The sequence below is a fragment of the Salvelinus alpinus genome, chromosome 5, assembly GCF_045679555.1.
Source record: "Salvelinus alpinus chromosome 5, SLU_Salpinus.1, whole genome shotgun sequence".
Lineage (NCBI taxonomy): Eukaryota > Metazoa > Chordata > Actinopteri > Salmoniformes > Salmonidae > Salvelinus > Salvelinus alpinus.
The window spans coordinates 72,536,958-72,549,402 of NC_092090.1; the positions used below are offsets into that span (position 1 = coordinate 72,536,958).

At 45.8% G+C, this 12,445-nt stretch overlaps 1 protein-coding gene across 1 annotated transcript in view; it reads left to right on the top strand.

Annotated features, from left to right (window-relative positions):
• LOC139576722 (oxysterol-binding protein 2-like) overlaps positions 1 to 12,445 on the top strand; it is a gene marked incomplete in the record, with an annotated part of 114,498 nt that overhangs the window by 97,521 nt on the left and 4,532 nt on the right. The window contains 8 exon segments of the mRNA XM_071403096.1: positions 5,386 to 5,434; positions 5,628 to 5,873; positions 6,116 to 6,236; positions 9,182 to 9,285; positions 10,853 to 10,948; positions 11,195 to 11,379; positions 11,559 to 11,779; positions 12,134 to 12,154. Coding sequence (XP_071259197.1) covers positions 5,386 to 5,434; positions 5,628 to 5,873; positions 6,116 to 6,236; positions 9,182 to 9,285; positions 10,853 to 10,948; positions 11,195 to 11,379; positions 11,559 to 11,779; positions 12,134 to 12,154 — 1,043 coding nt within the window.

Here is a 12,445-nt window from a genome sequence, read left to right on the forward strand (position 1 = left end):
AACACAACAGTTCAGAGACACATCTATCCACCTCCAACACAACAGTTCAGAGACACATCTATCCACCAGTTCAGAGACACATCTATCCACCTCCAACACAACAGTTCAGAGACACATCTATCCACCAGTTCAGACACACATCTATCCACCTCTAACACAACAGCTCAGACACATCTATCCACCTCTAACACAACAGCTCAGGGACACATCTATCCACCTCGAACACAACAGCTCAGACACATCGATCCACCTCTAACACAACTGCTCAGCGACACATCTATCCACCTCTAACACAACAGCTCAGGGACACATCTATCCACCTCCAACACAACAGTTCAGAGACACATCTATCCACCTCTAACACAACAGTTCAGAGACACATCTATCCACCTCCAACACAACAACTCAGAGACACATCTATCCACCTCTAACACAACAGTTCAGAGACACATCTATCCACCTCTAACACAACAGCTCAGAGACACATCTATCCACCTCCAACACAACAGTTCAGAGACACATCTATCCACCTCTAACACAACAACTCAGAGACACATCTATCCACCTCCAACACAACAACTCAGAGACACATCTATCCACCTCTAACACAACAGTTCAGAGACACATCTATCCACCTCTAACACAACAGCTCAGAGACACATCTATCCACCTCCAACACAACAGTTCAGAGACACATCTATCCACCTCCAACACAACAGTTCAGAGACACATCTATCCACCTCTAACACAACAGCTCAGAGACACATCTATCCACCTCTAACACAACAGCTCAGAGACACATCTATCCACCTCCAACACAACAGCTCAGAGACACATCTATCCACCTCCAACACAACAGTTCAGAGACACATCTATCCACATCTAACACAACAGCTCAGAGACACATCTATCCACCTCTAACACAACAGTTCAGAGACACATCTATCCACCTCTAACACAACAGTTCAGAGACACATCTATCCACCTCTAACACAACAACTCAGACACATCTATCCACCTCTAACACAACAACTCAGAGACACATCTATCCACCTCTAACATAGCAGCTCAGGGACACATCTATCCACCTCTAACACAACAGCTCAGGGACACATCTATCCACCTCTAACACAACAGCTCTGGGACACATCTATCCACCTCTAACATAACAGCTCAGGGACACATCTATCCACCTCTAACACAACAGCTCAGGGACACATCTATCCACCTCTAACACACACAACAGCTCAGGGATACATCTATCCACCTCCAACACAACAACTCAGAGACACATCTATCCACCTCTAACACAACAGTTCAGAGACACATCTATCCACCTCTAACACAACAGCTCAGAGACACATCTATCCACCTCCAACACAACAGTTCAGAGACACATCTATCCACCTCTAACACAACAACTCAGAGACACATCTATCCACCTCTAACACAACAGCTCAGAGACACATCTATCCACCTCCAACACAACAGCTCAGAGACACATCTATCCACCTCCAACACAACAGTTCAGAGACACATCTATCCACCTCTAACACAACAGTTCAGAGACACATCTATCCACCTCTAACACAACAGTTCAGAGACACATCTATCCACCTCTAACACAACAACTCAGACACATCTATCCACCTCTAACACAACAACTCAGAGACACATCTATCCACCTCTAACATAGCAGCTCAGAGACACATCTATCCACCTCCAACACAACAGCTCAGGGACACATCTATCCACCTCTAACACAACAGCTCAGGGACACATCTATCCACCTCTAACACAACAGCTCTGGGACACATCTATCCACCTCTAACATAACAGCTCAGGGACACATCTATCCACCTCTAACACAACAGCTCAGGGACACATCTTTCCACCTCCAACACAACAGCTCAGAGACACATCTATCCACCTCCAACACAACAGCTCAGAGACACATCTATCCACCTCTAACACAACAGTTCAGAGACACATCTATCCACCTCTAACACAACAGTTCAGAGACACATCTATCCACCTCTAACACAACAACTCAGACACATCTATCCACCTCTAACACAACAACTCAGAGACACATCTATCCACCTCTAACATAGCAGCTCAGAGACACATCTATCCACCTCCAACACAACAGCTCAGGGACACATCTATCCACCTCTAACACAACAGCTCAGGGACACATCTATCCACCTCTAACACAACAGCTCAGGGACACATCTTTCCACCTCCAACATAACAGCTCAGGGACACATCTATCCACCTCTAACACAACAACTCAGAGACACATCTATCCACCTCTAACATAACAGCTCAGGGACACATCTATCCACCTCTAACACAACAGCTCAGGGACACATCTTTCCACCTCCAACACAACAGCTCAGAGACACATCTATCCACCTCCAACACAACAGCTCAGAGACACATCTATCCACCTCTAACACAACAGTTCAGAGACACATCTATCCACCTCTAACACAACAGTTCAGAGACACATCTATCCACCTCTAACACAACAACTCAGACACATCTATCCACCTCTAACACAACAGCTCAGGGACACATCTATCCACCTCTAACACAACAGCTCAGGGACACATCTATCCACCTCTAACACAACAGCTCTGGGACACATCTATCCACCTCTAACATAACAGCTCAGGGACACATCTATCCACCTCTAACACAACAGCTCAGGGACACATCTATCCACCTCTAACACAACAGCTCAGGGACACATCTTTCCACCTCCAACACAACAGCTCAGAGACACATCTATCCACCTCTAACACAACAGCTCAGGGACACATCTATCCACCTCTAACACAACAGCTCAGACACATCTATCCACCTCTAACACAACAGCCCAGACACATCTATCCACCTCTAACACAACAGCTCAGGGACACATCTATCCACCTCGAACACAACAGCTCAGACACATCTATCCACCTCTAACACAACAGTTCAGAGACACATCTATCCACCTCTAACACAACAGCTCAGACACATCTATCCACGTCTAACACAACAGCTCAGACACATCTATCCACCTCTAACACAACAGTTCAGAGACACATCTATCCACCTCTAACACAACAGCTCAGAGACACATCTATCCACCTCTAACACAACAGCTCAGGGACACATCTATCCACCTCTAACACAACAGCTCAGAGACACATCTATCCACCTCTAACACAACAGTTCAGAGACACATCTATCCACCTCTAACACAACAGCTCAGAGACACATCTATCCACCTCCAACACAACAGCTCAGAGACACATCTATCCACCTCCAACACAACAACTCAGAGACACATCTATCCACCTCTAACACAACAGTTCAGACACATCTATCCACCTCCAACACAACAGTTCAGAGACACATCTATCCACCTCCAACACAACAGCTCAGAGACACATCTATCCATCTCTAACACAACAGCTCAGGGACACATCTATCCACCTCTAACACAACAGCTCAGAGACACATCTATCCACCTCTAACACAACAGCTCTGGGACACATCTATCCACCTCTAACATAACAGCTCAGGGACACATCTATCCACCTCTAACACAACAGCTCAGGGACACATCTATCCACCTCTAACACAACAGCTCAGGGACACATCTATCCACCTCTAACACAACAGCTCAGGGACACATCTATCCACCTCTAACACAACAGCTCAGAGACACATCTATCCACCTCCAACACAACAGCTCAGAGACACATCTATCCACCTCCAACACAACAACTCAGACACATCTATCCACCTCTAACACAACAGCTCAGGGACACATCTATCCACCTCTAACACAACAGTTCAGACACATCTATCCACCTCCAACACAACAGCTCAGAGACACATCTATCCACCTCTAATACAACAACTCAGACACATCTATCCACCTCCAACACAACAGCTCAGAGACACATCTATCCACCTCTAACACAACAACTCAGACACATCTATCCACCTCCAACACAACAGTTCAGAGACACATCTATCCACCTCTAACACAACAGTTCAGAGACACATCTATCCACCTCCAACACAACAGTTCAGAGACACATCTATCCACCTCTAACACAACAGCTCAGAGACACATCTATCCACCTCTAACACAACAACTCAGAGACACATCTATCCACCTCTAACACAACAGTTCAGAGACACATCTATCCACCTCTAACACAACAACTCAGAGACACATCTATCCACCTCACAAGAGTACTTGTGTGTGTGTGTGTGTGTGTGTGTGTGTGTGTGTGTGTGTGTGTTATTGTTAAGATGATGTTTCTCCCTCTTCTAGGCATTCTCAGAGTAACCTGAGTGGAGCGAGTGGAGGCCAGACCAATGACTGGAACCAGGAAAATGTGAGTGTCTCTTTCCTCCAAACAGTTCTCAGTAATAATCCACATGCCTGTCCACATTTAGGCTTTATACTATTCACCTTTGTCACTGTGTGTGAAGCTATCACAAACTTGGGCATGTTTTGTTACATTCTCACGCACACACACACACACACACACACACACACACACACACACACACACACACACACACACACAGGCATGCTTTGACCACACACAGGAACACACATACACTCACAAGTACTCTCTCTCTCGCCATCATTTCTCTGGATCTTAATTACCAGTCAGACATCTGTTTTTCCAATTCTATCTCTCTCATTCTCCTCTTTTATTCCGTCTCTTCCTCCCTCTCTTTCTCTCTTTCTCTGTCACTCTACTTCCAGATGGGGACTCACTGAGTCCCTGACAAGCTAAGATCTACAAAGTTAGAGATCTACTGTCACGGATCCCTCCGGAACTTTCATTATGCACACCTGTCCCCTGTTCCCACTGATTAGCACTTGTATAAGTGTGCCCTTTGGTTTCCATTGGGCTGTCCATTATTGTTACAATGTCCGTTGGTACCCTGTGTTTTTGTTACGTGTTTGTTTGGTCTTCATGCCCTTACATGGCACACCGTAATAAAAAACCCTATTACACATTCCTGCGCCTGTCTCCCGAATCATATATACCAACGTGACATCTACACTGACAGTGACAGACGTTTCTCTCTCTCTCACTCCTTCCCCATCTCTCTCTCCCTCCCCATCTGTCTCTTTCTCTCTCCCTATGTCTTCCTCTTTCTCTCTCCCTTCTTTTTTTTCTCTCTCTCCCTCTCCCTCTCCCTCTCCCTCTCTCTCTCCCTCTCCCTCTCTCTCTCTCTCTCTCTCTCTCTCTCTCAGGTGTATCCTAGCTGTAATGATTCAGGGAAGGAGCTGCAGCCCCTCAGAAGGAGGAGGAGCCACATCCCAGACAAACCCAATTACTCCCTCAACCTGTGGAGCATCATGAAGAACTGCATCGGCAAGGAGCTCTCCAAGATCCCCATGCCTGTGAGTGTGTGTCATCCTTGTGTCCATGTAGTAGAATGAGCCTGGGTGTGAGTGCAGGAGAGGTGGGGAGAGCAGGCATCCCAATAGGCTGCTATTTGGGACTCATCCGAAATGTGCTAGTCAATGACAAAACTCTTGTAACCACTGCCGTCTGTCTGTCTGTCTTTCTCTCTGTCCGCCTGTCTGTCTACAGGTGAACTTCAACGAGCCCCTGTCCATGCTGCAGCGGCTGACAGAGGACCTGGAGTACCATGAGCTGCTGGACAAGGCGGCGCGCTGCGAGAGCTCCCTGGAGCAGCTGTGTCTGGTGGCAGCCTTCTCTGTGTCCTCCTACTCCACCACTGTCCACCGCACGGCCAAGCCCTTCAACCCCCTGCTGGGGGAGACCTACGAGCTGGACCGCCTGGAAGACTTCGGCTACCGCTCGCTGTGTGAGCAGGTACACACAGAGACAGAGATAAATTACAATATTACGCTGAGACAAACACACACACACACACACACACACAGGAAAATACTCCATGTATCTGCAAATGACACTACCATTTAGTGCCTCTACAAAACATACAAGCCATGATGATACACAAAAAGTACCAATCATTGACATACTATAAGCTAGAGCAGTGATATTCCTTTGAGCGTGTAAATAACCTCTCCCCCCAACCCCCCCCCCCCCCCCAGGTGAGCCATCACCCCCCAGCAGCATCTCACCATGTGATTTCTCAGCGAGGCTGGACCCTCTGGCAGGAAATCACCATAGCCAGCAAGTTTCGTGGCAAATACCTCTCCATAATGCCTCTGGGTGAGTTGCTGTATATTCAGCATCTACTGAGCACTGTCAACACACACTCTATGCAAATAAAGGTCTCATGACTGTGTACAGTGGCCTCTAATTATAGGGACAGTGAAGCATGTTTTCTTCTTTTGGCTCTATACTCCAAAAGTTTGGATTTGACATCAAACAATGACTGTGAGGTTAAATTGCAGACTTTTTATCCACATCGGGTGAACCGTTTAGAATTGACAGCACTTTTTGTATATAGTCCCCCCATTTTAGGGGGGCAAAAGTATTGGGACAAATTCACTTACAGTACCAGTCAAAAGTTTGGACACACCTACTCATTCCAGGGTTTTTCTTAATTTTTTCTATTTTCTACATTGTAGAATAATAGTGAAGACATCAAAACGATGAAATAACACATATGGAATCATGTAGTAACCAAAAAAGTGTTAAACAAATCACAATATATTTTATATTTGAGATTCTTCAAAGTAGCCACCCTTTGCCTTGATGACAGCTTTGCACACTCTTGGCATTCTCTCAACCAGCTTCATGAGGTAGTCACCTGAAATGCATTTCAATTAACAGGTGTGTCTTGTTAAAAGTTAATTTGTGGAATGTCTTTCCTTAATACGTTTGAGCCAATCAATTATGTTGTGACAAGGTAGGGGTGGTATACAGAAGAGAGCCCTATTTGGTAGAAGACCAAGTCCATATTATGGCAAGAACAGCTCAAATAAGCAAAGAGAAATGACAGTCCATCATTACTTTAAGACATGAAGGTCAGTCAATCATGAAAATGTCAAGAACTTTGAAAGTTTCTTCAAGTGCAGTCGCAAAAACCATCAAGCTCTATGATGAAACTGGCTCTCATGAGGACCGCCACAGGAAAGGAAGACCCATAGTTACCTCTGCTGCAGAGAATAAGTTCATTAGAGTTAACTGCACCTCAGATTGCAGCCCAAATAAATGTTTTACAGAGTTCAAGTAACAGACACATCTCAACATCAATTGTTCAGAGGAGACTGCATGAATCAGGCCTTCCTGGTCGAATTGCTGCAAAGAAACCACTACGAAAGGACACCAATAAGAAGAAGAGACTTGCTTGGGCCAAGAAACACAAGCAATGAACATTAGACCGGTGGAAATCTGTCCTTTGGTCTGATGAGTCCAACTTGTATATTTTTGGTTCCAACCGCCGTGTCTTTGTGAGACGGAGAGTAGGTGAACGGATGATCTCAGCATGTGTGGTTCCCACCGTGAAGCATGAAGGAGGAGGTGTGATGGTGTGGGGATGCTTTGCTGGTGACACTGTCTGTGATTGATTTATTTAGAATTCAAGGCACACTTAACAAGCATGGCTACCACAGAATTCTGCAGCAATACGCCATCCCATCTGGTTTGTGCTTAGTGGGACTATAATTTATTTTTTAACAGGACAAGGACCCAACAGATATCCAGGCTGTGTAAGGGCTATTTTACCAAGAAGGAGAGTGATGGAGTGCTGCATCAGATGACCTGGCCTCCACAATCACCCGACCTCAACCCAATTGAGATGGTTTGGGATGAGTTGGACCGCAGAGTGAAGGAAAAACAGCCAACAAGTGCTCAGCATTATGTGGGAACTCCTTCAAGACTGTTAGAAAAGCATTCCAGGTGAAACTGGTTGAGAGAATGCCAAGAGTGTGCAAAGCTGTCAACAAGGCAAAGGATGGCTACTTTGAAGAAATATTTTGATTTGGTTAACACTTTTTTTGGTTATTACATGATTCCAAAATAAAGAAAAACCCTTGAATGAGTAGGTGTGTCCAAACTTTTGACTGGTACTGTGTATGTATATTAAAGTAGAAAAAAGTTAAGTATTTGGTCCCATATTCATAGCATGCAATGACTACATCAAGCTTGTGACTCTACACATTTGTTGGATGCATTTGCTGTTTATTTTGGTTTCAGTTTATTTTGTGCCCAATAGAAATTAATGGTAAATAATGTATTGTGTCATTTTGGAGTCACTTTTATTGTAAATAAGTATATAATATATTTCTAAACACTTCTACATGAATGAGGATGCTACCATGACTACAGATAATCCTGAATGAATCGTGAATAATGAGGAGTGAGAAATATACAGATGCACAAATATCATACCCCTCCAAAAACGCTAATCTCCCCTGTTATTGTAATGGTGAGAGGTATGATATCTCACTCATCATTATTCACCCGATATGGATGGAAATACACAAAAATGTAAGTTGCCAGTCTGTACTAACCTCATAGTCCTTGTATGATTTCATATCCAAAACCTTCGAAGTATAGAGCCAAAAGAAGAGAAGATGCTTCACTGTCTCGATAATTACAGAGGACACTGTATATATGTTTATAGGTGGGAACACCAGGATCTCTCTGTAGGTCAGGCCTCTGAAACCCAGGCAACCTCAGCATCACCTCTGTCCTCCCATTCCCTCCCACTCACTCACTAAACCATAGATGGAGAGCAGTGTGAAAACGAATCTAACGACCCCTGTGACAGATGCATACACTCTGGCTGTGCTCATGGGTCTCTAAGGCCCTGATAAATGAGAGATGAATAGATCCCATAGATTTGATTGATACATATCCTATAACATGAAGCCGTGTTATCCATTTGAACTATACAGATTATCCTCTTGTATGTTTATTGTAATCCTAGTGAGATTTAAGTAAGTAAAGTAAATCATATGTGACAACAGACTGAGTCCCTGCCTCTCTCTCTTAGCCACCCCTGTGTCATCAGGCCAGGTCTCTGCAGGTTGGACTGACCTTGTTTATAAATGACTCAAAATAAGAACCAGAATATCAACCACAATACATGTTGCCTTGCTACGGTGTTGTCACTCTTTCTCTGACTGCATTTCATCCCCTCCACTCCATCTCTCGATTATATCTCAATGTTCTCTCCCTTTTTGGCCTTTCCCCTCTCTCCCCAGGTGCCATTCACCTGCAGTTCCACTCCAGTGGGAACCATTATGTTTGGAGGAAGGTAACCTCCACCGTGCACAACATCATCGTGGGCAAGCTGTGGATTGACCAGGTCTGTCTACTAACTACATCATGGCTCTTCTCCCTCCTCCTCCCATGTTCTTACCTGTCCATGTCTCTCTCCTACTCTCCTCTTGTGTCCTCATTGTCTGACCCTGTGTGTGTCTGATTCAGTCAATATCCATGTGTCCTGTATGCCAGCCCTCCATGTGTAAGAGGTATCTATCATCTATTGTTTCCTATTTTCATCCTGTAGCTGTTTGTAATGTAATCCAGGCTGGTGGAGTGAGTGTTGTGTGGAGGCAGAGGTCAATGGCAACAGAACAGAACAGAACAGCACACGAATAAGCCTGTTTGTGGTCTCTGATGGTTTCTCTGCCTTTCATTTCTAGTAACACCCTCCCCTCTCTCTGTGATGACTCAATTACAGTCTGTAACTGTCTGTCTGTTGGTCTGTCACATCATCTGTCTGTAGTACTACTCTGTACTATGTACCAGCCCCTCACTGGAATAGGAGGAGGAGGAAGACAGGGGTCAGGGAATAAACTCTAGCGAGCATATGATAGAATTTGGCACACTCACAAACACCCTCTCAGCAGTCCCTAAAGCACACCTTAGTGTCAATTATATAGAGCTTTCTAGTAGAATCTCATTACATCCCTGAGGGGAATGAATGTAAAGACACTGTTCTGATACAGCTGTGGAATGTTCTGACAATGAATCATCGGTTGTTTCTGATTGCTATTGATGCTAACCAGAAATTCTCCCTCCTATTCCACCCACCTCTTCTCTCTTCCATCCCATTCTATCTTCCCTTTTCTCTCTCTCTCTCTCTCTCTCTCTCTCTCTCTCTCTCTCTCTCTCTCTCTCTCTCTCTCTCTCTCTCTCTCTCTCTCTCTCTCTCTCTCTCTCTCTCTCTCTCTCTCTCTCTCTCTCTCTCTCTCTCTCTCTCTCTCTCTCTCTCTCTCTCTCTCTCTCTCTCTCTCTCTCTCTCTCTCTCTCTCTCTCTCTCTCTCTCTCTCTCTCTCTCTCTCTCTCTCTCTCTCTCTCTCTCTCTCTCTCTCTCTCTCTCTCTCTCTCTCTCTCTCTCTCTCTCTCTCTCTCTCTCTCTCTCTCTCTCTCTCTCTCTCTCTCTCTCTCTCTCTCTCTCTCTCTCTCTCTCTCTCTCTCTCTCTCTCTCTCTCTCTCTCTCTCTCTCTCTCTCTCTCTCTCTCTCTCTCTCTCTCTCTCTCTCTCTCTCTCTCTCTCTCTCTCTCTCTCTCTCTCTCTCTCTCTCTCTCTCTCTCTCTCTCTCTCTCTCTCTCTCTCTCTCTCTCTCTCTCTCTCTCTCTCTCTCTCTCTCTCTCTCTCTCTCTCTCTCTCTCTCTCTCTCTCTCTCTCTCTCTCTCTCTCTCTCTCTCTCTCTCTCTCTCTCTCTCTCTCTCTCTCTCTCTCTCTCTCTCTCTCTCTCTCTCTCTCTCTCTCTCTCTCTCTCTCTCTCTCTCTCTCTCTCTCTCTCTCTCTCTCTCTCTCTCTCTCTCTCTCTCTCTCTCTCTCTCTCTCTCTCTCTCTCTCTCTCTCTCTCTCTCTCTCTCTCTCTCTCTCTCTCTCTCTCTCTCTCTCTCTCTCTCTCTCTGCAGTCAGGGGACATTGAGATAGTCAACCACAGGACCAAGGAGACGTGCCAGCTCAAGTTCTCCCCCTACAGCTATTTCTCCAGGGATGTCCCACGCAAGGTACATGTCACCACCATCACAACGCTCTAATCAGCACTGGCTGAAACCTAACCGTGGCAGGATGAGCTCATAGGCTCGGCTGTCACACTGTTGTGTGCTGCCCCCTGCTGGATAATACAAGTGAATATATCATTTTTGAATGGACTATTCTTTCAAAATAGTTGTTAATAATGAACTATAGTGAGGGATATTGTATTCATTTCTACAAACGGAATGATACATTTCCTCTGTGTGTGTGTTGTCCAGGTGACAGGGGTGGTGTCAGACAGTGGAGGGCAGGCCCACTACATCCTGTCTGGCACGTGGGACGATAAGATCGAGAGCTCCAAGATCGTCCAGAGCAGCAAAGGGGGCAGCGGCTCCGAGGGCAAGCAGAAGACAGTCTACCAGACCCTGTCCCCCAAACTACTGTGGAAGAAATACCCTCTCCCGTAAGCACTGCCCAGCCTGCCCAGCCTCACGCAGTAAAACACTACAGCAGATAACACAGATCACCATTTAATCCAACAACACAACAAAGATTACTACATTATAGAGCACAGATCAACCTAACTGCTCTCCTCTATCTCCCACCCATCTCCTCTCCTTTCTCTCTCTCTCTCTCTGTTAGGGATAACGCTGAGAACATGTACTTCTTCTCGGCGCTGGCGCTGACGTTGAATGAGCCGGAGGATGGGGTGGGGCTGACGGACAGCCGGCTGAGACCGGACCAGAGGCTGATGGAGGCGGGGAGATGGGACGAGGCCAACTCTGAGAAACAGAGACTAGAAGAGAAACAGAGAGCTGTGAGGAGAAGGAGAGAGGCAGAGGCCACAGATGCACTTGATGACGGTAAGACACAGTGAGAGAGGGAGGGCAGGGTGGAGAGAGAGAAAGAGGCAGTGGAGAGTTGACAGAGAGAACAACTGATAGAGGGAAAGGAGCAGGGTAGAAAGGGAAAGGCCTTTATTAAGTCCAATAACTTTGAATCATTCCTCCCGTCCCCTGACCTTTATGTAAATGCTATGACAAGAACAGTATTACCTGGAGTGAGACAGATGAGAATTGAAAGTGAAGAGCTAATGGAGGCTACTGTAATCCTGGTTACATTGTTAATGTCCAGTGCTCTGTGTAGCTGTGGGACCTAGGCTTGGCCGTATTTTGATGTGCCCATGTCTCTCTTTTCCTCCCTCTGTTGGTGGTCAGAGTGTGATTATGACGACTCTGGTGAGTGGGGGTTGCCTTGTGTCCCCCCGTTGTGCATCACCCTCTCCCCCACACCCCCATCTTTTTTTGTGTTGACCCTCCCCTCTGTGGCCTGCTAATGGCAGCGTTCCAGGTTGTCTTTTTGTGTCTGAGATTACTAAATCATATTAATGTGGCCCAGAGACCTTAAACACTTGTCCAGATGTTTAACGTGTCTGGATCATCCAGGTCTGTGCAGCACCACTGCAATAAAGACAACCTGGAACTGAAATGGATCCTTTATATGAGGTCTGCATGCTGACTGACTCCCTA